Raw genomic sequence first — 26,553 nt, forward strand, 5'->3', positions numbered from 1 at the left:
AATTTTTCATTTCTTTGTGGTTGTTTTGAGTCTTGTTTCGTCTCTCTTTGCAGTTGTTTTGTGTCTACAGTTGTTTTGTCTCAGATTTGTGTTTTTTCACGTATCTTTAGGTTATTTTGAATCAATTTTTGGTTAGTTTGTGTCTCTTAGTGGTCATTTTTGCATCTCTTTGTGGTTCATTTAGATTTACTTTGTGGTTTTTTTGAGCCTCTGTTTTGAGTCTTTTGAATCTTTTCGTAGTCATTTAACTGACTATCTGGAAATTAAATGTTAACCGCACTTCAGCAGAGCCCCCTGAGCCTTTGGCCTGTGCCCGGTTGACCCATTCAGTAATCCTTCCATGGTTGAATATTTAAATGAATGATAGGCAATAGAAATGTTGAGCACAGCACGTTTTCAGGAACTGTCAAGATGTAACAAAGAGGGGAGTGAGGCATCTTTTCAATATACAATCTTTGCTGCACCGCACAACGCCCTTTAGTTCCGCCCAGAAGGGAAATGACGCCGGCGCAGAAAATGGCGTCCGCAAAGCCTGTGTACTGCTGTGGTTTGATACCCGTCTAATTCAGAGCAGAGTGGGGGGGTCTCTCCGTCTGGCAGATGGACGATAATAATATGGCAGTGCACCGCTGCCGTCCGCTTTCTTGAGCCCGGAATCGAACCCGCAACTTCATGTCCGAAGGAGCCAGAGCTGCCTGGTCGAAGAGGGGTTGTGGGGATTCGCACCGCCGAGGTGAGACGGCTAGATTCAGCAGCTAAGCTAACGCTGCTCCCCGGGTCGATCCCCCGTAGCTCCTGTCACCACAGCTGAGAATCGTGACAGTTAGTTGGGTCAGGAGGGTAGCTAGCTTTAGCTTCGGAATAAAACACCTGCCTTTATTGTATACTTCCTCCAACGTGATTAACGTCAGCTAGCAGCTCGTACAGTCGCCTTCATGCTCGGATACCGGAGTTGAATGTGTAGCGTTAGCCTTTGTTTTGGGACATTAATCTTAGCGTCTAAGGTCTCTGTAGCACACCTTTACCTGCCGCTGTAATAAAGACAAACAGGGGTGACGGACGCTAGCTGTTCTAGCCCACTGTTTAACATTTAGCACGTCGAAGCAACACGGTTACTCCGTCTTTGCTTTGTCTTAAGAACCAACTCTGCCTGCCTGTCCAAGGCTCATTCCTTACTGTAACGTAATGACACAAAACACAAACAAAAACTTCAATTTATAAAAAGTCACTCAACTTGAAATACTGTCTTTTTTTGTGGGTGATAGGTATACTGTAAATGAAGTTAGCTGCAGGCTAGTAAGTGAGCTGGTAGACTCTGTGCAGGCTGTCAACCTGTTGTTTTTCTTTCCCACCAAGTCAGGTCAGTCAGAGGCTGAGACATTATAATACCAAACTACACCGGGATGTATGTGAATTTTAGACAGCTGTTGTCTGTGAAATGTAATATAAAATATGTCTTCACTTAGTAGCTGCCACTGAAACTGGAGGTTCAAGTTTTTATTGTGATACTTGGCAACTTAACCTCCACAATTATCTTTTCACACGTAGAAGTATTGTGGATTATTGCTGTAATGATTAGAGGACTAAATGAGTAGTTAATTGGATAATAATCAATTGTAGTTTCAGTAATTAATTCATGCATAATTGTAGTTAGTTATCAGTGAAAAAGTACCAATCAAGATTGTTGGTTTCAGATTGATAAATTATGGATGGACCTGCTTTTCTGTGTTTCACTGTGGCATCTTAACTTGAAATGTTTGTTGATCAAATGAAATACCCCAAACTTACACTTAGTGAATGATCCAATTAAATAAAATAATAGTTGTAGCCCTATGAGTAATAATGGAATAAGTGGAAAATAGTTGCAGTAGTTGTGATATTGTTTGTACAGTTTGTGTCCCAGCTCCTCTTCACTGTCTTATGGGTCTTTTTCTTGTCTCCTTTGTTAGAACCAGGGAAACATAAACACAGGAAATGCGAGCGGCCCCTTAGCGCTCAGCCGTCAAAGCCTGTGATTGTTCGCCCAGGCTCCAAAAGGTACGATTTTCCACCCTGAAGCATTGCATGTTAGACCTGAACTCCAGCAGGATCTCACCTTTAACTCATCAACCTTCTTACTCCTCCTCCACCCCTCCCTCACACAGTTTGCTTCATTTAACACCCCCTGTATTTTGGGATGTTACAGGGAAGACAAGTGGTTACAGGTTAGAGCCCTTTGTCAGTACAGTCACGGCACTGCTGACGTGTCCTTTAGCAAGACTCCATGGCTAATGTGATACTGCTGAGCATCATGTCGTGCACAGGGATCAGGGTCAATGCAGCATCTTTTACTTGTTAGAGGTTAAAAGTTTTAAAAACTCTTATTGTATAAATGAAAAAGTCACCTTAAATGAAAGATTGGAATTGTAATGATTTGTTGTGTGTATCTTATTACACTATAATACCTACAGTTCTAGTTGGGCTTGAGTTTGACCCACTTCTCTGCCCACTCCCACAGAAAAGTTTTGATATTTAACATTGCATGTCCTTCATTTAAAGGCCTCATGTCTCATTTCATCCACGGCAGAAATGGTCATGTTCAGCTGAAAGTAGTTTTGTGTGTGTTTTTACTTGTTTGTTGATTTTAAAAGATGATTCTGGTTTATTACAACTTGAGACTTAATTTGATAGTTAGTTAATCATTTCTATCAGTTATGGTAATACTGTAATTGTTGAAGTAATTGTTGAAAAAGAAATTACCCACAATGGTCAGACAATCAGAGAAGTAAAAGTCTTTTTTTGATCCATTTTCATGATTAGAGCTGCAATAATTAGCCTGTTAATCAATCAGTCAGTCGATAGAAGATTAATCAGCGTCTATTTTAATAATCAATTGATTGTTTCAGTCGTTTTTCTTTTTCTTTTTGCAGCTTTTCTTTGCCACTTGTGATAGTAAATGAATTATCTTTGTTTTCCGGACCGTTGGTTGGAGAAAAGAATTTGAATGTCAGGCTGCGATTGTGATGAGTGTTTTTTCATTTTTCATTTTATAAACTAAATGATGGATTAATTCATAGAGAGGATGTTGGTATATTCCCCGATCTCAGATGTTGAGCACGATATTATTATTATAGATAGAAATGATGGACAGAACTACACTAATACAAATACTCAGGTTGTGATAAACTGGAATAATCCTTTAACCATTAACTAACCATAAATTTTCATGCAATAATCATTTTTTAAACACATATATGAGAAGTGAACAAATTGTTGTTTCTCTTCTGTTGACATACACAATATGGCCAAAAGTATGTGGACATGAAATGGTTTACAATCTAAATGTGTAATGTTCAGGTGTCCGCATACTTTTGGCCATTGTAGAAGATATTTAACATGCGCAGACGTCCTTGTTTGGCTTTTTTATTGCAGACGTTCACGCTTTAATGTGGCGGTTGTGTTGGCTTTGTCGTCCAGGTGATTGACGCTCAGAAAAGGGACATTGTTAGCATCTACTGGACACAAGGGGCACTGTCCTCTGATTGGCTCGGACAACCCCCTCTGACATGCCCGTGGCCAATCAGAGGTGAGTGTGCTGTGTGTGTGTGTGTTTGTTTACTTTTGCATTTTTGATGAATAACTGAGTTTGTGTTGGTGTGCTGGTGTGTTTGTGTTTCTAGTCTTTCCTGTTTTGAAAAACTGGGTAAAGTTCAATGTAAGCTTCGAGTGTGTGTTCATGTTGTCACCTTTTCTCTCTGTGGTTTGTGTGTGTGTGTGTGTGTGTGTGTGGTTGTGGTTGTGTATTTTCATGCTGAAGAGATTGGACTAATGACGTACTGGATGTTTTTTTCTCCTTTTCTTTCTCTTTATTTTTCACTAACCTGACTGTGTTGCAGTGGAGTGGGGTATTTCCCCAGTGTGTCAGCAAAGAATCACACACAGTACGTTTGGTGGTTGTTAGGATGCAGCAGCTGAAGTGCTGAGCTTTTAATGCTGAGCGTCCTATTGAATGCCCTTCCAGTCCCAGACTTGCTGTTTCCAGCAGCTCTCAAACAAACATAATCTTTTCCTGGGAGAAACTCACATCTTTGTTTTTGCTGAACTCATCCTCTAGAAGCTTTTAATTCTAGTTCCCTGCACTAGACAGCTGTAGCCAAGTTCAGTATTTTGACCCTAAAGATCAGTCGTAACGCCTCACCCTGTCTCCCTCCCCTTCCTGTCCTTCACGCCTTCAGGTGTGTTATGTCGGGGGCGGATGTGGAGGTGTACCTGTCCCAGGTACACGATGGGAGTGTGTCGTCGGGCTTCCGGGCGCTGTACGAGGAGCGTCTGCTGCTGGACGTCACGCTGTTGATAGAGGAGCACCACTTCCAGGTACACAAACAAAGCTGGAGACACACGTATGTTGCATTAAATGTCCATATAGTAAGTTATATATTGATATCTATAGGTTCTATATTAATACTGTGACAGAGAAATGCACACAGCCTGTATTCAGAAACTGAGCCTTAAAACCAGCCGTCAGGACTTCTGGAACTTTGTGATGTCACAACAAAGCAGTCACCAAGCCCCGCCCACCTGGACCCACCATCCAAACCTTGCAGGATTTGGTTTCTCTGAGTGTTTTTACCTGAAATCTGCTTTATTTTTATTCTAGTTATGGATCAAAACTTTTAGTAAAACGTAAAGTTTTAGTAACGAAAAGTGTAAAATAAGGGACTTTTTTTAAATGCATGTTGTTTTTAAAGCCCTGGTCCGGGATGTTATATAAGAACATGTTATATAAGAACATCTGACAGATCTGTTCATAAAGTTGTTGAAAATATAAAAGCACTGGATGAGAGGAAATATCAGAAACTTAGAGGCTGTAAAAAAAGCGATGTCTGGCAGCGTGAAGTGGATGGATTAGACCTGAGGCAGATTCTGAAGAGTCAACTGGATTATATTTGTTCTGCATTAACAGGATTTCTTTGAGAACTATTAGAAATGTTCAAACACACGTGGATTTTGAAATTTAGTGTGGGTTCTTTGTAAATGTTAAGTGAAGGAGGAGATTTAAATACACTGTGTTTTGAAAGACTGGAATAATGAAGTTGAAAGAAAACTGACTTTAATGGTTGATTGAAATGTTTTATATAAAGGGAAAGTGGTATCGCAGCGATCACAGTGTTTTATATACAGTGTATATGGTGTCTGTGCTGATATACAGAGGAGTGTGTTCTATAAGAGAAGTGGAAACGGCCTCAGTCACCACACTGATGAAGGCAAGGCAGCTGGAAGTGTTTGTTGAATAAAGCATGGTGTGCTGGAGAAGAGTCCTGCCTCATTGTTTAAATTTTGATGTCAACAGAATCCATCTTTTATTGCTACAGAGAGGAGGTCACTTCATCTCAGTTCTTCTTCTGTTGGAATAAATCGTACGTGTCGTTTACTTTCGAGCTGCCAGACTGTAATTGGCTAAAGATATTTTCTACCATCTGGAGAGTTTGTATTTTTAAAATTCTTTCTGTAAGAAATTTTCTGAGCAGCTGAAATCACTGAGTTCTGTGAGACATCCTGCAACAAACCGAGTGGAGTGTGTAGACGGAAAGACGCGACCAGAGGACGTGGCTTCGCTGTCCTGTCCTAATGTGTGTCCGTCCTCCTTCAGGCCCACAAGGCGCTTCTGGCCACGCAGAGCGACTACTTCCGGGTCATGTTCACGGCGGACATGAGGGAGAGGGACCAGGACAAGATCCACATGAAGGGGCTGACGGCCGCTGGGTTCGGCCACATCCTCCGCTTCATGTACTACGGCTCGCTGGAGCTCAGCATGCCCACTGTCCAAGAGATCCTGCAGGTAGCCAACACGAGTGCCGGCTCTGTGCTTGTCCTTGTTTTTCCTCGCCATCACAACGCCCTCTCTAACCCGCTCCCTCTGTTTCCTCCTCCTGTCCCGGCAGGCGGCCATGTACGTCCAGCTGACGGAGGCGGTGGAGTTCTGCTGCTCCTTCCTGCTGGCCAAGATCTGCCTGGAGAACTGCGCCGAGGTCATGCGGCTCCTGGAGGACTTCAGCGTGGGCGTGGAGGGCGTCCAGGAGCAGCTCGACAACTTCCTTCTCGACAACTTTGTCCCCCTCATGAGCCGACCCGACTTCCTGTCCTACCTCAGCCTCGAGAGACTGCAGGTTCGGTTGTTGTCCACACGCTTACCAAGACTTAAACCAAGACTCTTAAAATGATTCATTCAGCAGTCAAGCAGAGATGAAGTTTGCAACATTCAGTGTGTGTGTGTGTGTGTGTGTGTGTGTGTGTGTGTGTGTGTGTGTGTGTGTGACCCAGGCGTACCTGAACAGCGACGCTCTGAGCCGCTTCCCAGAAATCGAGCTGTACGAAGCTGTTCAGGCGTGGCTGCGACACGACCGGCGGCGCTGGAGGCACACGGACACCATCGTGCAGTCCATCCGCTTCTGTCTCATGACGCCCGCCAACATCTTTGAGAAGGTGGGTGCTGATCCCGGCAGCTGGGGGTTTTTATTGTGTCTCCTCCTGACGGGAGTCCTGAGTCGCGGCTGGTGTCTGTCCTCTGTCCTCAGGTGAAGACGTCAGAGTTCTACCGTTACTCCAGACAGCTGAGGCAGGAGGTGGACCAGGCGCTCAGCTACTTCCATGATGTCAACCAGCAACCTCTGGTGGAGACGCGCTCCAACCGCATCCGCTCCGTCCGCCCGCAGACCGCCGTCTTCAGGGGGATGATCGGTCACAGTATGGTCAACAGCAAGATCCTGCTGCTGCAGCGCCCAAAGGTGTCTGCTCGTTTTTCCGTCCAGGAGGGGCACGTTTCAGTAAATTCAGTAATCCTGCAGCTGACCATGACCTCTGACCTTTGAGCTGTGTTTGACTTTGATCAGGATTTATTGTTGATCTGGAATCGGCGTCTGTCTCGGGTTCACTAACTGCTCTTGTGATCCTTCAGGTGTGGTGGGAGCTGGAGGGACCTCAGGTGCCGCTGCGACCGGACTGCCTGGCTATTGTCAACAACTTTGCCTTCCTGTTGGGCGGAGAGGAGCTGGGGCCCGACGGGGAGTTTCACGCTTCCTCCAAAGTCTACCGCTACGACCCTCGCCAGAACTCCTGGCTACGCATGGCGGACATGTCCGTGCCCAGGTTAGAGCGGCCCGAAGCCTCAGACTACATTCTTTGAGCGGTGTTGTTGTTGTTTCTTCTTTTCTGTCTTTATCGTCACGTTATGTGGAAGTCCAGATGTTCTTACAGATGTTCTTACAGATGCTCCCAGACAACAAGCTTCACATGAACTCTTCATTTATCGATACACATTCACGGTGCTTGTTGTTTGCAGGTCAGAGTTTGCTGTGGGCGTCATCGGCAAGTTTATTTACGCGGTGGCGGGCCGGACGCGAGACGAGACCTTCTACTCCACAGAGCGCTACGACATCACAGAGGACCGCTGGGAGTTCGTGGACCCGTACCCTGTAAACAAGTACGGTCACGAGGGAACGGTCCTCAATGGAAAACTGTACATCACTGGTGGAATCACGTCCTCCTCCACCTCCAAACAGGTGTGTGTGTTTGATCCGGGGCGGGAAGCCGGAGGTGGGGGAGGAGGAGGGAGCTCGGGCGGCTCGGACGCACACAGGACACGCGCCGGCCGAGGCCCCCTGCTGCCCGGCACTCACGCCAGCTGCTGGGAGAACAAATCCAAAATGAACTACGCCCGTTGCTTCCACAAGATGATCTCTCACAACGGGAAGCTGTACGTGTTCGGAGGCGTGTGCGTGATCCTGCGGGCTTCCTTCGAGTCGCAGGGCTGCCCGTCCACCGAGGTGTACGACCCAGAGACTGACGAGTGGACCATCCTCGCCTCCATGCCCATTGGGCGCAGCGGCCACGGGGTGGCGGTGTTGGACAGGCAGATCATGGTGCTGGGCGGCCTGTGTTACAACGGCCACTACAGTGACTCCATCCTCACCTTCGACCCTGACGAAAACAAGTGGAAGGAGGACGAGTATCCCAGGATGCCTTGCAAACTGGACGGTCTGCAGGTGTGCAGCCTGCATTTCCCAGAGTATGTGCTAGAGCACGTGAGACGCTGCAGCTGAGGTCTGCTCCACAACACGCCTCCTTTTATAGAAATGGGAATGCACTGTTCAAGGACTGAAGTCTCCCGCTGGGAGACCAGGTGTTTACAGGTGAGAGACTCTAATGATGTGCAGGCTTTTAACCTAGAGACCAGCACTTACCTAAGGTAAGGAAAAGATGGCTGGGGCCATAGATTCGCTCTTCTTACTGAAGGCAGTCGAAGCGTGGCGCGGTGACACGCCACACGTTAACAGTCAGCTTGAACATTTTCAGAATTAGCTTTCTCAGAAAATTAAGGAAAATAATGGTGGGGAGAAAAAAAGGTTTCATTCTGCTGGTTTATGTTTGGACTGTGGTCAGTTTCCTATTCTACTACTCACCTACTGTATTAAGCTGTCCAGTCAGGCTTACTGCAGAAACGCACTGGAAGCGTCAGAGTCATTCATTGACAAAGGGAACCTGCTTTTATTTTACTTCATCTTCACCAGTCAATGAAAACCTGAAGTCTCGTCTGAATTATGCGTCTCCTCCTGCGTCGCAGCCATCGACCTATTTAAAGGCAAACACATCCTGTATATCTTTAATCCAGTTGCTCTTGTTGAGAAATAGGTTAGTGACGATTTCCACCGATCACTAAACGCCCTATCAGATATATAACAGCAAGTTAAAGCGTACAATGAGGTATATAAACAAAATGTAACACTATATACTGTAGTGTAGTTGATATCATAGCCTGTCTCCAAGTATACGAAGCAGATTAGAGAATGGAGACCGTTAAACATGACGATGTTGCCACAGATGCTGCTGACGCTTCAGGCTGCCGCCAGCTGTAATCTGTCCCATTACAAATCCATAAATTCAGGTTTCGCTTCCAGTGCGTTCCGGCTTTTTCCTCCTAATTCTGCTCTTTACTCCCAGATATCCACTCCACTGTGCTCATGTCCATATAACGTCACCGTGTCTTTCTGTGTCCCCTCTCCTTCCTCTGTCTCATAGTTTGAGAATATTTGTGTGTGTGTGGATGAGCGAGAGCTGAACGCAAGATTGAGAGGGAAAAAAAGAAAAAAAAAAACCGCCGCACAACTCCATGGTACACGATGGTTCATTCTTCATACGGTGACGATGTCGTAGGCGGAGGTAACGTCTCGGAGCGGTCCTGTATCTGTCCAGTCACTGGCAGTGCTTTACTTACTCTCATCTACATTCCCTGCACTTTATTGCCTCTGGTTGGGTGCAAGTGCACAGTTCACCAGCTAAACCTTCCAAGCAGCTGTAGTGTCACAACACGCCTGTAACGCTGGAGACGTTTAGCAGTGTCTGAAATTAACTCTCTGTCTGACGTGTCGAGGCGGACTCGCAGTGAACGCTCCATGAAATATGCAGCAAGTTAAAATCATGGAAGAACATGTTGATATTCTTGAACTAAACCTTCTGCAAGAGAAAATGATTCGTAAATCAACTTGATGGATACGACATGTTCACGAGGAGGTCGTTATTATAATCAAATAGTGGCAGAAAGCTTCCTGTTCTGCTGCGTTTGTGGGACAGATTCATTCACAGAAATATTATCAAAGAGTGAAAACAAGATTTTTACACAGCAGAGCTTCAGGTGCAGTCACAGACTTAGTTGTATGGCTGCTGTTAAGTATTCAGTTATGATTCATCCATATATCCTTTTTTTTAATCTGTAAAATATGAAAATAAATTGTCAAAAAAAAAGAAATACCCATCACAACTTCTCAGAGCTCAAGGTGACGTCTTTAAATGTCTTCTTTGTTTGACCATCAGTGTAAAACCCACAGGCTTTCATTCAATAATGAAATATGACAAAGAAAAGCAGAAAGTCCGCACAGGAGTGAGAGAAGTTTCCAAGTTTCTGTGCAGTAAAACACACCAGTAAAAAATCCCCAAATCTTCCTGTAAACCAGTGAAGCTCAGTAGAATCAACACCAGCCAGTGTTTCCAGATGTTTGTCCACTGAAGCGTTTGTCAGGCTGTTAATTTCAGACACTGAGATTTCACCTGGAGCACTTGAGCCATGTCAGAGGAGTTACTCAGCAGATGCAACCTTTCTGTTGTCACAGCTTTGACACCCAAGCAGTCCGGCGCCTTGACCCTGCAGCCCAGCAGCTCCGTGTCCTTTCTGGATATTTATTTTTCCTTTTTTTTTATTTTTTTAAATTTTTATTTTCATGAGCCAACTGTGAAAAGGGCTAGAGCACACACTGATGCAGTTCTGTCTGTCAGCCGCGTATTTAAGTTATTTATTTTGTGAGGTATTGCTTTTCACCGAGCTATGCAGTTACAGTAGTCGGATTATTTATTATGAGAAGAATTTCATTGTGAGCCGTGTTGTTTTCAATCTGTACCTTGTCTTCGTTCCTCGTCTCACCTTCGGCCGTCTGTCCTCCTCCACCTCAGCAGCACTGCATGTGGCTGATGAATGGATGCTGTGGAGAAACGTCTCCCGGGTTCCCAAGAAGAGAATCAGTGAGCCTATAGGTGGAAATATTTGAACATTTTTCTTTGGTCTTAACACATGAACAGGTGCATTTTAAAGGAGAATACTGGTGTCATTTCAAATTACAGTCCAGTTATCACCGTGTCCAGCAACTTTACCTTTTCTTTCATGCAAATGAAGATTCACCAGATGGTAAATTTTCAGGTTTTCCATCATTTCCAAAACATAAATTGTTGGTGGCAGATTTCTATTGGATTCTCTGGTATTATCTTTTAATTCATGATTCTTTGAATCAACATTGTCCCTGTTGTCCATACACGAACCTCTGAAGACCTGAGCCGCAGCTTTACAGTGTTGATGCGATGCCACTTGGGTTCGTATTTTTGGGGAAATCTTCAACGCTTCATGTCACTGGCAGAGATCTTAGATTGTGTACATTTCCTCTGTGAACGCCTCAGCAGTGAGAAGTTGTGTGTGTGTCCCTGTGGACTTTTAACGTAATCTCTGTTTTCTAATTTGGGGAAATGTTTGAAAGCAAAAAAAATAAAAATAAAATGCATTTAACGCAGGAGGGCTGCAACTGAAGGTTATTTTCTTAGTCGATTAATCGTTTAGTCTGAAAAAATGTCCGTCATAATTTCCTACAGCTGAAGGTGACGTCTTCAAATGTCTTGTTTAAACCCAAAGATCTGTCATTTACTGTAAAAAGAAAAGCGATTAATCAACTAATCGTTGCAGCTCTGAAACGCAGCCGTTGCACTACTTGTCATTTTACAAATGTTTTGCCATCAAACCTGGTAAAACAGGAGTGGAATGAAAATAGAAAACACTAAGTCAAAGGAAAATAAGCTATTTTTGCTTTCAGACTCTATTCTATCCCAAATTTTTAAACTTTTTTTTTAAACTTTCAGATATTTTTATTCAAATTCTTCACACTTCACATTTTATTTTCTCATTTTTGCACTTTTTTTTCCTGGTCACTTTTCTTTTTTTTACGCCTCAACAATCTTTAAAAGCCACAGGAGTCTCACATGTGCTGAACACACACATGGTCACACTGTCAGAGGCATGTGTGGTTGGGAATTGAGCCTCTTTTTAAATCCACGTCCCCCTTACATTACTCTGATACCATGAACATCACATCTGTCACTCTGCAGTCCTCTCGCTGCTCCTCCTCTCATGATGCTCTTTAAAGAAGAAACATGTACCTGATGAAGTACTATTGTCCTGAGTTGAGGCACATTCAGTCATAGCGCAGCATCCTTTAGTCCACCAGTCTTCAGTCTGTCAGTAGGAAAACAGAATAGAGGATTAAAAAAAAAAAACATACCTTGCTACAACGACTGTATCCGAAAAAGAAAGTAAAATCAGATTAACATATCTTATAATCTGAGTAGAAACTCTTTGGAAACGATTTGTAACTTCTTTCCAGAAATAAATGTTCATATTGGTCAACTTTCAGCTGCTTTTCTGACTGCTTTTATATCTGTCTCTATCTGATTCATCTTACTTCTATTATTATATCTATATTTATTATTTTCCGAGTTTATTTGAACGCACGTTTTTCGGACGTTCCCACATAGAGGTTCCCGAGTTTAAGGCCGTCTTGAACGCAGCAGTACTTGGGCTGGCGATGACTGATGACGTTTCACAAGAACACAAGTACAGAGAGCACCACGGATTGTAGACAAACGTCTCCTGGATGAAAATGTCCTATGTGAAAGTGGTAACGACTCATTTATTATTAATTTTCCTCTTTTTGCTGCCTTAAATATAATTCGCCACAGACTCGGTGGCTGTCATTTAGTGAAACGTTGCAAAAAAATAGCTAACAGCTACAGTTAGCATGTTGCTAGCTGCTGTCGCTAGCAAGCCGGTTAAACAGGCGTCTCCTTCTTTAAGAAAACGGGACATGAAATGTGTTTTATCGTCTATATCTAGTGGTGAATTACAGTGTCTGAATTAAAATGTTTTAATAGACACCAAAGAGTCATTTACCGCCGTACTTGTGATTGTCTATCATCGTTAACCGGCGTGTGTATTCTCCCGTTCTGCCGCCAGGTGTCGCTGTGCGCCGTAGCTCCGGGGCTGGCCGGCCTGCTGGGCGGCTCCGTGCTGGCTGCGGCCGCTGAGGGGAAGAAGAGGAGCGCACAGCCCGTCCTGAGCATCGACGAGGTGGGTTAACTGACAGCAGGGAGGGGGGAAACATCCTCCACCACCACAGAAAAGCTCTTTACCATGTTTTGGTTTTTGTGTCTTATTTTTTAATCACTTCTAGGATGTGATGATATTGACATTAAACTTTGTGAAACCTGGTTATTCACCTTTACATAAACATAGTCCAGGTTTCATTCATATCAGATATCCCTGTTTTAGATATCTCTTATCAAACATGGAGACATTAGAGTCATTTTACGTGATGGGAAATTAAATTCAGGTTAAATAAATGAATGAATTAATAAATAAATAAACTCATCACATGAGCTGGGATTCATGGGACCTTGAACAATCCTATAGCTCTACTCTTAATACTTCTTTTTCACTGAATAAATTAAATAGTTCTACCTCATCTAAAAGTTATTTGGTTCTACATAAAAAATAAGAGTGCCATAGATTTTGCATAATAAAGCTAAAAACAAATAAACACTTTTTAAGTTATTTTGACTCTATATTTTCCCAAGAAGGATTATTTTAATTTCCTTGAAAACATTTTTGTATGAGAAGTGTTAATATTCATTGCAGATAAAACATTTAATACTACATTTTTTTGTACTCCTCACTGCCTGTAATCACAGTCAGTGGTTTCACTCCACAGGTAGATATTGACACTGTTGACTTCAGGGTTTTCTGTTTCTTTGTGAACCCGTTGAACATGTTTTTCATTGGGCTCAGTTACAGCTTGTAATGACTTGTTTTGTTGCACACTAGGTGATGTCATCTCATTTCACGTGTCTGGACAAAATATTAATCTTGGTTCCTCACCTCACTGCACTGCTGAAATTTCTAAAGTAAAGATTATAAGAGAGGAGATTTCTTTCTTCTTTTTTTATCGGAACATTTCCAAAAGGTACCGAAACGTCTCAGTCAGATAAAGTGGAACCTCGAACAAAGGACGCACTCACATGTCTTTTCAGGTTACTACCTTCCAGGTGTTTTCCTCCGCTGTGAGACGAGCTGGCTTTGATGAAACAATAGCTGTTTGTGAAGCTTTCTTATTGTTGCAGCTAAACACGTGCAGTGTTCAGTGATGACAGAGTTGATGGCGTTAAATGTGACGAATACAAAATGCAAATTATCCTTCACACAAGCACTAAATCTTAAACGTAAATGCTTAATGTTAATGCATAATATTCCTTCTATGATGTCAGAAAAAAAGGAAAAAAAGATGATTAAATGATGAAAGAGTAACATAGCATCTTTAAATGTTTCATATATCTGCAGTGAATATTAGCACTTTATCATTAACGCTGATGCTCATCTCGTCTGTTCCAGCTGCCGTCTTTATACACGAGACCTGAAGCAGAGCCTCGGTGTGTGGAGCCGGAGCCGGAGGCCGGAGCGCTGGAGCAGAGCGTCGCATCTCTGAGGAAATGGGCCGAGCCGTACAGCACCCAGTGTCAGGTGTGTCAGCGTCTGAGTGCTGTGCCGCTTCCCCCTGAAGAGGGAAACAGAGCTCTGATTGTTGCGTGACATTTTTCTGGGGTTTGATTAATAGAATCGTTGCGGTTTTAATTTAAATTTCAAAAAGCTCAATCATTTGCGGTTTGGCAAGTTTTAAATACAAACAGAGGAAATTATCAGGCGTGTTCACAGAAACACATGAAGCTTGTTTCACATCTGTTTGGATCCAGTTCCTCTTTTCTTCCTTTTTTCTTTTTTTTTTTTTTGAACCTGCAGGATTTAACACAGGAAAGCTTGGGACTATTTTTAATGCTGAACGGAAGCAACATGTATTTTCCCATCTGTGCTCAGAAGGTCAACAACGGCTTAACATGCAATTTTATTTTCACGGTTCCCACGGATCCTGGATATCCTTGAAAGTTTGTGAATTTGACATGAATAGACATGGATCATTGAAAGTGCTTGAATTTATATATTCTGTGTGAAATTATAATATAAAGTATTTTTTATATATCTTTTTTTTTTTACTTGACATTATGCACATGATGAATTCTTAATGTTGTGACATTAATTCACCTTGATCTGTGTCTCCATCCGTGCCATGTTGGGTCCTTGAATTTAAGGGGATTGGGCTTGAAAAGTCCTTGAATGCTGCCTGTTAAACGTTTTGTCGTCTTGTCTTTTGCAGCAAACGGGTCGGGCTGCACTGGAGAAAGCTGAGGTGGGTGAAGTGTAGAAATACAATCTTTAAGAACTGTTATCTGGAGCTGCTGTTGCTGTTTGTGCTGTTATGAGAAAGAGTTTTTCTTTTAACGCTGACACATCTGGTTGTTTGATATCCAGCTGCAGCTCAGCGACAGACGTCTTTACACTCAAAACACGTCCAAACGAAGCTGCTGGCTTTTTCCTTTACTTGAAAGTTGAGAAGGTTCTGTTTGTTTTCGCACAGGAGCTTTAACATTATCACTTTATTTTGTATGTAGCTGTGTATTCCTCATTTTGAAAAGCTGTTATCTGTAATCAGATGAATGTAACCAGCTCTTCCTGTCTGTGTCTGTATCTGCTGACGAACCACAGCAAGTGTACAAGACTGTGGAGCCCACCATCAACACGTCAGTCACCACCGTCACAGGTGAGAAAACACACGTCTGACTCAGCGGCTGATGCAACGTATGATGTGAGAATAATCATCAGAGTATCTGTGTTGTGACTCCGGTGTCTGGAAATTTCACTTGTTGCTCAGGAAAAATGGACCAGAATTAAATCCACACACCAACATCAAGCTAACACAAGTTGACTGAAATCTCAGATCTACCAAATCTTTGTCTGTTAAACCTTTAACTTAATAATAATAATAAAAACTAAACCTTAAATCTTTGAGCAACACAAGAAGGAAACTGTGTGAACATCTTGTATTTTCAGCAAAACGAGTTGCAAATATTTCACTTTTTGATAATTGACCTGCACATGTTGTAAATGTCCTTTCTAATGTTGGTTGCTGCTTCACAACTGAAGTAAATTTCCTTCACATCCAGACGAATAAACCCACATGACCCCTCTGCCGTTATCAGATATTTCACAACCCGTCGCTCGTCTCCTCTCCTTCCTCTCCTTTATTTGATCTTTCAGACGTGTACCAGTTCCTCAGCGACCCTCCCCCTGACCTCTACGCCAGTGTGGCCGTGGTGGGTTTCTCCGGCTTCCTGGGACTTTACTTGGCCAAAGGTAACGTTCAGCGCTCACGCAAACACACTCGCTGACCTGCGTTCCCCCCCCCGCAGACAACACAGCAGTCAGGTCAGAGGTGGCAGACGGGCTGATAACAGGTGATCATGTGACCACACGGCGCCTCGCTCGCACCATCAGACTCAGGAAATAGAAGATAAATTAAAGGAACAATCTGTTACACTGCTCATCGGTTTGCTTTTTCACTTGTTACTTATTAAATGTGTTTTTCTCGTGATAAATCTGTTTCCTATGTAGCTCTTCCTTTTAATCCAAGACGAGTTTCTCTTTCAGGAACAACCTTCGACTCGACAGAAAAGCTGTAGTTTAGTATTTTTCGTGTGACCAGTTTTATCTCAGTCTCAGTTTCATTTCCTACAGATCCCAGAATCCCTTTATCGACCTCCAGGAAACAGATACGGAAACATAAATCTAACTTTTTAGCCTTCTGGTAAATGAATGAACACAGCGACGTGTCAGTGATGGCAGATGTTGAGCCTTGAATAGTTTTGTCTTGGTTAATGTTTCTTGTTGAACGATGGCGCCTCTTTAAAGCGGCAAAGTAAAGGTGAGGAGGCGTGGAGCGAAAAGGTCACAGCGGTTCATGTAAGTCTGATCCACCTGCGTTTCTCTCCTTCAGGCTCCAGGCTGAAGCGACTGGTGTTTCCACTGGGACTCATGGCTCTGAGTGCCTCCATGTTTTACCCTCAGCAGGCTGCGTCCGTCCTGAAGGTGTGTTTTTAGTGCATTAATATTCACCTACCAGATGTTAGAGTTTCACGTATGAAGCTGCTGTTACACAAGAGTTGTTCCCTGAGTCACTCTTGCAGCTTTGGCCCTTTAGTTAAAATAACTCTTAATAATTTTAAGTTTAGTCACATCAGCCCTCACCCACACAGATCATTATGTTTTCATCACTGAGCTGTATCTTTGGCAAATACTCAGATAAAATACAATAAACCAGAGATGAGACGTCAGTGACAGCAGCTGCTAATGTCCCTGTAATCTCAGCTCAGAGTTCAACAGCTGCTCGGTTGATAACCCTTGGGAGCGTCTCCGGGTGTAAATGGGGTTTAACTGTGAAGTCGCTTTGTTTCTTTTGCTGCAGTTCAGTTACAAACTGGTTCATGCAACAGTTAAAATACAGACATCATGTTAAGTGACTGAGTCAGCTGATCACTGTGTCACCAAATTACAACCTTTCAGTGTGAACAACAAAGACATTTAAAGCACAAGATGCATCAGCTCTGCGTTTACCCCCAAAGGCTGCGTTTCCAGATGTTCATGTTCTGATGTGAGTGGAAACATCAAGTCGACACTGAACTTTATTTAATGTGAAATACAGTCAGGAAACAGCTGTGAAAGCAGAGGCAGTGACACCTCTTCTTCATGAGTTATGTTATTTTATTGTAGCTCGTTCTGGGGCACTGGTCAACCAGAAAGTTCATTTCAGGGGAGTTTTCTTTTTTTTTTTTGGACAGGAAACCACTGAGGAAAATCACACCCAGGCCTTATAAACTGTGTCTCCAGCTCTGACGGACATCACGTAGATTTAAAACTTTCCAGGCAGGTCTCATGAAGCAGTCGGTGCTGTATCAGTGTTTGTGTACGTTTGATCGCTGACTCGTTTCCTCCGAGGAAAGGGCCGTGCTTTCCTGTAGGAAGTCCTGGCTGTGAATCTAGTTTCTAATTTTCACTGATGTCTGGGTGGTTTTATTAACTGTATTTCCACCCAGAGAACCGCCAGGCACGAACGGACGCAGAGACACACCTCGACGCTATCACGCTTCACCCCCCGGGACGCATGCAGAGGTGGAGCAGACGAGGGGGGGGGGGCAGCTGTGGAAACACATGAGCCGACCAGATAAAAGGAGATTCAACCTCGTGTTAAGAGATGTTTAATAAAAACCAGAGACTCTGAGGATTTAAATGAAAGAAGGAAAGACGGCGTCAGCTGCTTTTTAAATGAAATCATCAAAACGTGGATCTGTTCAAAGATCTGAAAACCAGAGACGTGTTAGAATACACGTGTTTCTATTACCTTCAAAAGAAGAAGTAAAGAGAAGTTAAAACCCAGACACTTCTCTCACTTCGAGGATGTGAGTGTCACATCGTCCTCAGAAAGTTTAAAAACACAAACGCCGCTTTTCAAGTCGGGAAAGTGTCGGGCGGAGGGAGTTTCCGAAGCTGTCCTGCTGCTCTGACGTAGTTTACTGACCCCCTTAAAGTCTGATGACGGTATCTGCTGCTTCAGTGTCGACTGCTTTATTTATTTATTTTATAAATCTGTCTCTCGTCCTGCAAATTCATGGAAGTGCATCTGGAAAACGAGAGAAAGAAAAACTTAACCGCAGCTGAAAACCCTGTTGATGCAGCAGCCGTCGCTCCAGATGTGACATGAAGCTCACCGTGTCATTTTACTACTTACTATTACTTTTTATTTTTTTAAACTTCTGTTTTCAGGCTTTTTATGACTTTATTATAGGAGCAGTAAGAAAAAGACAGGAAGTGTTTAAAAGACCTTGAATCCTCACCTACACACTTCCTCTTTTTGTGAATGTTTCAGAATAAAAGTCCTTCAGTGTAAAATAACCTGAGTGTTGTGTGTGCGCTCGGCTAACGATGTTTCTTGTGTTTCTTTCCACCAGGTGAGTCGCGACTCGGCGTACACCTGGGCTCAGCAGGGCCGTGTAACCGTGGAGACTCTATGGAAGGATCCGCCCTTTGGCAAAAAGCAGGTGAGTCTTCTGCGCTTCTGTGTTTTCTCCGTCGTCCGAAAGATTTAAAGGTTTATAATCGTGGTGCGTTTTGTTTTTTTCTGAAGGCTGAGAAGAAAGAGCAAACACAGAGCAACGACTCGAGCAGCTGAGACGCCAACAAGGACGCTCCCCTCTCCATCCTGAGAGACCTCCACCTTCCAGTAACACACACTCACACCTGTACGACTCCTTCCTCACAACCAAACTCCCACGGCTTCACACGAGCTTATTAAGACTTACAGCAGAGGTTTGGGAGAGAGAGTTGAACGTTTCCAGTCCTGTTCCACGGAGCAGGTTTACTCATTTCTCTGGACATCTCTTGACCCTGTTTCTTGGAACAGTCCTCCTCCTCCTCCTCCTCCTCCTCCTCTTCTTCTTCTTCTTCTGTAACCATTCCGTAGTTTGTCCTTTAGTGACCTCAGCTCTTCCAGTTAGTTGAGTTCAGTGTCAGGTTTTCTGAGTGAAGCACTTTATTGTTCTATTATGTGTTAAAACATAAACTTCACAGAAAAATGTGAAACTTTTAAAGATCAGAAAAAGTGGATGAATTCATTAGTTTCATTATTTATTTTTTACAGACCAAACAATCGGCAGATTAATCCACGATGAAAACGATTATTAGTTGGAGCCATAAAGTGATTTAAAAAAAATACAAATACAATTTATTTTTCCAGTTTCTGACACTGATACTGAGGCTGTTTATGTTCAGTCTGTTTTTATTGTCTCAGAAATTCAGAGAAACTAAGATGAAAGTATTTTTGTTCTGTTGCATCTGGTACTTTAGAGGGTTATGAAGCATTTACAGAGGTGTACGCCCTCACTAATATTCACCACATTATGTAACACAGATAAATGTGATAAGCTGGTATTGATCTTCCGGTGTCTTGGTTAGAATCTAGTTATTACGTGCGTGCTCGAAATATCAGCTGAGATAAACAGGTGAATTATTTATTAGCTTTTAGGAAAAGAAGAATTTTATCTGACAAGTTCAGAATCACAAATCACAGCGGTGTAAAAGATTGTAAGTGGAGCTTTCTGTGGACAGATGACCCACTCTGTCCTGACAGTGTGTGTGCTCTGTAGTTTGAGCTGCGTGGAGGTGGAGGAGTGTTTAATTTAAAGTGTTGCTGGTGCAGCGTCACTGTCTTCTGGTCTCTTGTAGGTTTCCACAGTGTAATATCTCCGGGATGATCGCTCGGTGTCAGTGACACGTTCACACACTCATTGTTTACTATTTATTTCCCCTGATGTTGTTCTATGTGCTACAGCAAAGGGCCAAATAACAAACAATTTCCTTCTTGATTTTAATTATGAATGAACTGGGTGATGCTGTGTTTATGGTCCATGTTTGATAATGCTCTGTATATACCTTATGATGTTTTGTCTTAGTGATATCTAATTAAACACGGTATCTAACGGAGGTGACATCTTCATGTTTATTTTCTGTTTCATGAGTCATCAGTAAAATAGAACATTTGCAGCTAAAAATTCAACTGTGTGTGCATCAGCATTCAGTTCTAACGCTTCAATTTCACTTCTCGTCAACGCTGAGACACAAGACTCGAGTGCAGAGTCACAGAACTACGACAGGAAGTGACACATCGGTGGCTTCCTCTGGATCTGGACATGTTGCCATGTCATCATTCCCAGTTTAATCACAGTGTCTGACAGGATGATGTCAGAGCGGCTGCCGCAGGATAATGACACTAAACATCAAAGTAAATCTACTACAGAATTCAAACTAAGACCGTGTTGGAGTCGGAGCCCAGTCAGACGTTGTGTAGGTCTGATCAGCTGCTGCTCAAAGACAACAGGAGAATGTGGAGGCATCATTGAGAGCAGGTCACGTCCTGTTGTTGTGTGTGGGTAGACCACAGCAGCAGTTCCTCCTCAACCCACAGAAAGTTGACTTGAAGTTACTTTCAGAGAATCAGCCTCTTCAAGCTGACGTCTCACTTCTTCCTGTTTTGCTTTTCTCAGCCTGGGTTAGATTCTTCTCCAGACACCTGATGCAACGTGGACGAAAACCTGATGTAACCCTCGACTGCCGTTTGAAATTTTTCAGGAGATTGTGTCAGTTTTCCTACGGTGGCCCTGAGGTACACGCAAAACTTAATTACGTCAACAAGAACCGTTTGTTAACCACCACAACAAGTTTGTCAGAGGAACAAAAGAACTTAATGTATTTTGCCGGCGTTGTCATTCACATTGAGATGTTTGAAAGTGGGTTTATATTTGGCCGAACGCTGCGTGTGAACAACTTGTTACAAGCTGCTGAAGTAGCAACAGTTTCCCGACATTTTCTATCTTTCTATCAATCTGCGACAAAAGCTCGAACAGTTTCAGTCGGAGCTTCTTCAGAGGAAGTTCAGTGTCTCTGAATTTCCCTCCTGAACAATTAACATAATCCAGATGAATGAGGCGCTTCACATCCTGAGGGGAAAACCCTTTTATGGACCCGAGTGTTACTGTAACAGTGGATGTAAAAATGATTTCTGGTATTCATTTAAGCGTCAGGGTTTTAGCTGCTGCTGAACTGTGATACAATGTGGTTATTTATGGAGGACAAGGACAAAGTGAAGGGTTGATTTGAGGGAAAAATCCAGTTTGTGCATAAAATGATTATAATCTCACCTTTGATACACTACCGACTTGACACTGACCTGCAGAAGTATTTTATAACTTCACCTGGTCAACATTTAACCAGACACAGAGTTCAATAACTCAACATAAACACGGAGTGGGATCAGAGGTCAGAGATGTATGTGCGACGGCAGTTTGGAGCTTTAATTATCATCATAAACGTCACCAGCTGATAACAGCAGTGGGTCACTCTGTTCCCACTCTGAGGTTAAAGTCACAGTTTACTGCAAAACACAAGAGCATGTCCCCCCTTCACTGCTGTGGTAAACTATCACAACTCACCTCAGTTGAACTCGTCTTTATGGGGCAGAGTCGTGTCCTGGAATAACCTCGGGTCATGATAACATGTCTGAAGTCACACAGAGATCAGCCCTTCAAAATAAGACGAGCTGAGTTTATTGGGTTGACTAAAGTAAAGCGGTAATACATCAATTCAAGTTCAGAAAGGCTGCTACATCACTGAGAGAAGTTTATTTAATCAGTTAAAGTCAGGTGTAACTGCCCCGTCTGTAACTGGCATAATTAAGAGAAGTTTGTGTTTTTTCTTGCGGATCGTCAAACTGCTAGTAATCTATGCTGCAGCAACATCGCTCGGTCTGTAAAACTGAAAACCAAAACTATTCTACTTATTAAAACACAAGACCAAGAAAAGCAGCAAATTCTCACGTTTGAGAAGCTGGAACCATCAAATGTTTCTGCTTGAAAAATATTTGGCATATTTGCTGGATGTTTTTGGTTTGGACGAGGAAATGTGTAACTGCACATTGTCTTATTGTGGATATTTGTATCTTCTACAGGAAAATGACTGAAGCAGATTGAAGTGTATGAAAAGAAAAACATCACCTTTAGACTGAAATTACAGACAAAAAATAAAAAAGGAAGCATATGAAAGCTATTATTACTCCGTCCACTTTATTTATTCACCTTTCTTGAGACCGTTTTATTGCACTACATTTGAGTTAATTTCTGCCAACTGCTATGTGCCAATAAAACATGAACAGACTTCACATCTTCAGTTCTGTGATGTAACTACACAAACTCCGTCTGCAGCGTAAAAACCTCCAGCTGTGTTTCATCAACACGTACAGCTGCTGTATAAGCATCGAGCCTGGACTTTGAAATAGTACAAAGTTTGAATATTAAATAACTGCTGATTGAAGCCTGTACTGTCCGTGTCCAGCGCCTGATAGAAACAATTCATCCAAGTTATTTCTGTAGAGACGGTTTCTTTTGGGGGGAAAAAAATAGAAACAATCTGAAACATTGAAAACAGACGCTGGAAGCAGAACTAACTGCTTGTACAAAGTGTGCAGAAGCATGAGACCATGATGTGTGTGATCAGTTATTGTTTTATTGCAAACATACGTGATAGCAACTTCCTGCACATCTAATGCACCAGTTCTAACAAAGACTGGTCAATGAGAGGTTAGAATAAACATGATTGATTCACAGGAACAATAGAAACTTAAAGAGGTGATTAAGCAAAACACAAAAGGCTTGATGAGACTGAACTATTCTCTCACACACACACACACAAAATCACGTTACTGTGATACAGGTTTCCCCCTTTTTAAAAGCTGAACCTCGTCTGACTGGAGAGGAGAGCCGAGGGGTCGGTCACAGAGGCCAGACTCTCCCGCTGCCTCCTCTCCCTCCTCTGCTGCGCCGGACCTGCGTCACTCCTCAGCCGGGGTGGCCATCTTGACGAGGCTGTCCTTGTCGAACCGGAACAGCCTCCAGCCCTCCTCCTGGGAGAGGTCCTCAGCACCGCGACGCTTGTAGAACTGGACGGACGGCTCGTTGTTCTCCGCCACCACAAACATCATGCCGGTGCAGCGCGTCTTCATCGCCAGCTGGAGTTAAAGGGACAGACCACGGATCAGACGAGACGCTGATATAATATTTAAATACTGTGCTGAGAGCTTTGGTTCAGTAAACACACTCACATCACTGAGGTGTCGCAGGATCTCCGAACCGATGCCCAGCCCTAAAAAAGAAAAAAGGAAAGAGCTTTTTAATAAAGAAGCTGCTGAGATATAATTAAACTTAGACTTGAGAAGCAGATGAGTTGTTTTTACCTCTGTACTCATCCATCACATAGAACTCCTCCAGGTAGAGCTGTTTGCCAACCCAGGGGTCATAAGTGAAGTAGTACATGGCAAAACCCACCACCTTCGGCTCTGAGGAGACAGGGAGGTTAAATAATGATGAAATAGTTCAATATCTTACTTTACACATCCAAATATACTGTACACAAACACCTCTGTATATAGTCTTTTTTTATACATTATATTTTCAGTACATTTATATGGCAGATGCCTTTGGCCAAAGTGACTTATAATGAGGGAGCATCCCTTTCAAACAAGGGGCTAAAAGCATGTTCAGTTCATTATGACCACCCCTGCTAAATATGCTGTCGGTTCTCTACATGCTGCCTCAGCAGATCCTGTTCTATGTTTGTTCCTCCTCGGATCACTGACAGGGAGCGATATGCTGTCGGTTCTCTACATGCTGCCTCTCAGCAGATCCTGTTCATGGTTTGTTCCTCCTCGGATCACTGACAGGGAGCGCGGTCTGGCTCTCCTCAAATCTGCTCAGGTCTTTACACCTGCACGTTCCACCTACAGCCAACACATGGACTTCGAGAACCAACTGCTCACTTCACCTGGTAACGAATCCCAGACGTCGACATGCGCCGATGTTACGAGATACTCAACATTATTCACCTCAGACACTCAAGTCAGGGTTTCAGAGTTGCACCACTGGACTCATTACTGCTGCACATATACAGTGTCTCTGCACAGACATTTCAGCACATCTCATATACACCGTCTCAGGTATTTAATGCACATATTTACCTTTTGATTTCATTATTTTATGCATTTCCTTTAAAATAGTTCTTTATCCTTCCTCTTTGGCCTATTTCATGTCCTGCTGTGACACATGAATCGATAATCTCTGGGCTGAATTGTAGGTTAATATGTTCTGTGATCACAGGGAACTTCCTCTGAATTGTTCAAAAGATTGTTTAAGCTACAAAAAAAAAAAAAGTAAAGAATTACAGGTCTGGCACAACTTGTACTTCTGTGCCACATTTTGACAAGAACATCTTATTGTAAACAAGGTGACGTGAAGTAAACTAAGTTAAATTAGATATTTTGATGCACTTTGATCTATACACTTTAGATCTGTGTCAGCTTGTTGACAGAGAGGGAACACCTGCAGCCGAGCAGCGTCTCACTCTTTAACTAAAATGTGCAGCTACAGGCGTCAGATCAGATGAGATCTATAGTCACTGCACAAAAACAGGAAGCACACACTGTATGGCTGTTAGGTTCACACTGCTGGTCTGAGAACAGGGTGGAGGTTAACACCCTAATCGGTAAATTTGTGTGTGTCATGCTGGGACATGAACTGGGTTTGTTACTGGACACTGGTAGAGGAACTGCAGGTTAAGGCTGTGAGTTGAGCCAGAATAGAGAAGCAGGCTGGTTTCTTTTCTTCTTCTAAGAGGAAATGTAGTGTTTCGTACCGTCACTGCTGTTCTCTCCTTGGATTTCAGCGATGATACAATGGTAAAACGGGGTGTCACCGAATCCATCCTCAAGGAGTTCTGCAGGGAAAGAAAAACTTTAAGCACAAGGAGAAGAACACTGATTAATTAGTGTGTATATGAACAGATGGAGGTAACTTGAACACTCACCTTTTTCAGTCAGTGTCACCTGGTGCTCCATCTCTTCGTATTTTGCAAGCTCCTGCGACAAGAAAAAACAATATTCACGTTTAGAACTGAAATGACAAATCAGTTAATCAATTAGTCGATCAACACTATAACCCAACCCATACTGTCGAAATACAACCGATACTCAAATTTATAAAAGAAAAATTTAATTCAAAGATCCTTAAAATGACTTAAAGATTAAAAGTACTGAGCAGGAGATCTACTTTGACAATCAATTAATCATTAAAGTGATTTCTCAATCAAAAAGACCAAATATTCAATATAGTTTTATGCTCGTGTGTGAGGATCTGCTTCTTTTCCTTGTTCTTATCTCAGAGTTTCCTTAACTTGAGGGCCCAGACACCTTTAATCCAAAGGGTTAGTGTAGTATTTATGTAGAGAAAAAAGTTCTGCTACTCTAATTTCAATGCCCATCTTCCATGTTTTTTGTGAAGTATGTGTTTTTCCTTTTCGGTAATTATTCAAGATTTTGTAAATTAAGTTAAATACCTTCTAAGGGCTTATATGAAGGAGGTGAAATCAAGGTTTTTAAGGCTTTAAGATCTGCAGATACCTTATGTTGAATCTGGGAACTAGTGATGTGCAACATCTTACATTTTACAGACTAAACATTTAGTGAATTAAGCAAAATAATTATGAAAATGGTCATCGTAGCCATGTTATTTAAGTCAGGTCAGTGGTTACACGAAGTCTAATCACATTTCATCAGGGTAAACCCCTCAGAAGGACGGCATATCGACGACACACTGACCATATTTGGAAAACTGGCAGCCATAGCGGATGTGAGTCGGCTGGGTGTAAACAAAGGCCGCAGACACTGATCTCACACTCGGACATCCTCCGGACATTTTACACCTGCCACTTCGTCACTATGATCCGATGTAATCCGTCTTTTGAGGCCTCGTCTGACCTTTATCCGACAATGTCGTCGGAACTAGACGAAGCTAGCTAACAGTTAGCTTAGCTGGGCGAACTAAGCTCTACTCGAGCGGACCGTTATTTTGAATTCATGTGGAGTAGCATGTTATTTTGAAACCATATCTGGTCTGTGCTGGTCCTATATGCCTACCTTCACCAGTCGTAATATATCAGACACGTCCTTTGGTTCAGCCTTTCGTAATTTATACTCCATTTTCTTCTTTTACTCTTTTTTCCTTTCGTTAGAAGTCCTCGGTATGTGAAGTGAAAGATTAGATGTTTCTTCATTCGCTTCAGAGTGGCTTTTCCCCCACAGTCAGCCTCAGATCGGGACGCGTTTGTCGAGACAAGAACATCCAGTAAAAGTCACCCTCGGCTGGGTCGCTGCCGTTAAACAACTCCTGCCTTTGTTTACATCGCGATATTTATACCCGGCTCGCGCTGGAATGCGATTGGTCGGTTCAGAGAGGTCTCAGATTTCTGACGAATCAGCGGCACCTTGTGGTGGATTTTTAACCAATCAGAGGCAGCCGAATGATGACGTGGCGGGTCTGTTTTGATTCTGCTGTAAGGTCATAAGATCTTTGTTTTTGATGGCGAAGGCAGAAAGTTTGGGAAGTATTTCC

General features: G+C 42.9%; 3 protein-coding genes across 3 annotated transcripts; 2 read left to right on the plus strand and 1 right to left on the minus strand.

The window, feature by feature from the left end:
• Positions 1–520: 520 nt before the first annotated feature.
• Positions 521–11,639, plus strand: klhl15 (kelch like family member 15). Its single transcript, XM_022767728.1, has 9 exons — positions 521–733; positions 1,950–2,037; positions 4,215–4,353; positions 5,630–5,818; positions 5,922–6,146; positions 6,301–6,462; positions 6,555–6,764; positions 6,935–7,125; positions 7,319–11,639. The coding sequence occupies exons 1-9, from the start codon at positions 673–675 to the stop codon at positions 8,076–8,078; spliced, it is 2,025 nt and encodes a 674-aa protein (XP_022623449.1). The 5' UTR covers positions 521–672; the 3' UTR covers positions 8,079–11,639.
• On the plus strand, positions 8,123–20,038 carry apoo (apolipoprotein O). Its single transcript, XM_022767729.1, has 10 exons — positions 8,123–8,168; positions 12,103–12,245; positions 12,581–12,694; positions 14,012–14,140; positions 14,829–14,861; positions 15,218–15,272; positions 15,770–15,865; positions 16,506–16,597; positions 18,514–18,603; positions 18,690–20,038. Exons 2-10 carry the CDS (start codon positions 12,222–12,224, stop codon positions 18,732–18,734), a joined length of 678 nt encoding a protein of 225 aa, XP_022623450.1. The 5' UTR covers positions 8,123–8,168; positions 12,103–12,221; the 3' UTR covers positions 18,735–20,038.
• A 2,127-nt stretch (positions 20,039–22,165) lies between these two features.
• sat1 (spermidine/spermine N1-acetyltransferase 1) lies at positions 22,166–26,327 on the minus strand. Its single transcript, XM_022767750.1, has 6 exons — positions 26,079–26,327; positions 24,971–25,022; positions 24,800–24,880; positions 23,346–23,447; positions 23,214–23,254; positions 22,166–23,120 (listed from the first exon to the last, which is right to left on the minus strand). Exons 1-6 carry the CDS (start codon positions 26,139–26,141, stop codon positions 22,944–22,946), a joined length of 516 nt encoding a protein of 171 aa, XP_022623471.1. The 5' UTR covers positions 26,142–26,327; the 3' UTR covers positions 22,166–22,943.
• Between the last annotated feature and the right edge of the window lie 226 nt (positions 26,328–26,553).

The sequence above is a fragment of the Seriola dumerili genome, unplaced genomic scaffold (assembly GCF_002260705.1).
Source record: "Seriola dumerili isolate Sdu_G_001 unplaced genomic scaffold, Sdu_1.0 BDQW01001298.1, whole genome shotgun sequence".
Taxonomy (NCBI): Eukaryota; Metazoa; Chordata; class Actinopteri; order Carangiformes; family Carangidae; genus Seriola; species Seriola dumerili.

What these genes read in the sequence shown, in the direction of transcription:
- klhl15 (XM_022767728.1), top strand. Translation starts at nt 673, where the DNA reads ATGTCCGAAGGAGCCAGAGCTGCCTGGTCGAAGAGGGGTTGTGGGGAT. An exon ending in CTGTCCAAGAGATCCTGCAG is followed by an intron (nt 5,819 to 5,921) that starts GTAGCCAACACG and finishes CTGTCCCGGCAG; the next exon opens with GCGGCCATGTACGTCCAGCT. An exon ending in GCGGACATGTCCGTGCCCAG is followed by an intron (nt 7,126 to 7,318) that starts GTTAGAGCGGCC and finishes TGTTGTTTGCAG; the next exon opens with GTCAGAGTTTGCTGTGGGCG.
- apoo (XM_022767729.1), top strand. Translation starts at nt 12,222, where the DNA reads ATGAAAATGTCCTATGTGAAAGTG. An exon ending in CCGTCCTGAGCATCGACGAG is followed by an intron (nt 12,695 to 14,011) that starts GTGGGTTAACTG and finishes CGTCTGTTCCAG; the next exon opens with CTGCCGTCTTTATACACGAG. An exon ending in GGGACTTTACTTGGCCAAAG is followed by an intron (nt 15,866 to 16,505) that starts GTAACGTTCAGC and finishes TCTCTCCTTCAG; the next exon opens with GCTCCAGGCTGAAGCGACTG.
- sat1 (XM_022767750.1), bottom strand. Translation starts at nt 26,141, where the DNA reads ATGGAGTATAAATTACGAAAGGCTGAACCAAAGGACGTGTCTGATATA. An exon ending in ATATATTACGACTGGTGAAG is followed by an intron (nt 25,023 to 26,078) that starts GTAGGCATATAG and finishes TTCTTGTCGCAG; the next exon opens with GAGCTTGCAAAATACGAAGA. An exon ending in TGTGATGGATGAGTACAGAG is followed by an intron (nt 23,255 to 23,345) that starts GTAAAAACAACT and finishes TTTCTTTTTTAG; the next exon opens with GGCTGGGCATCGGTTCGGAG.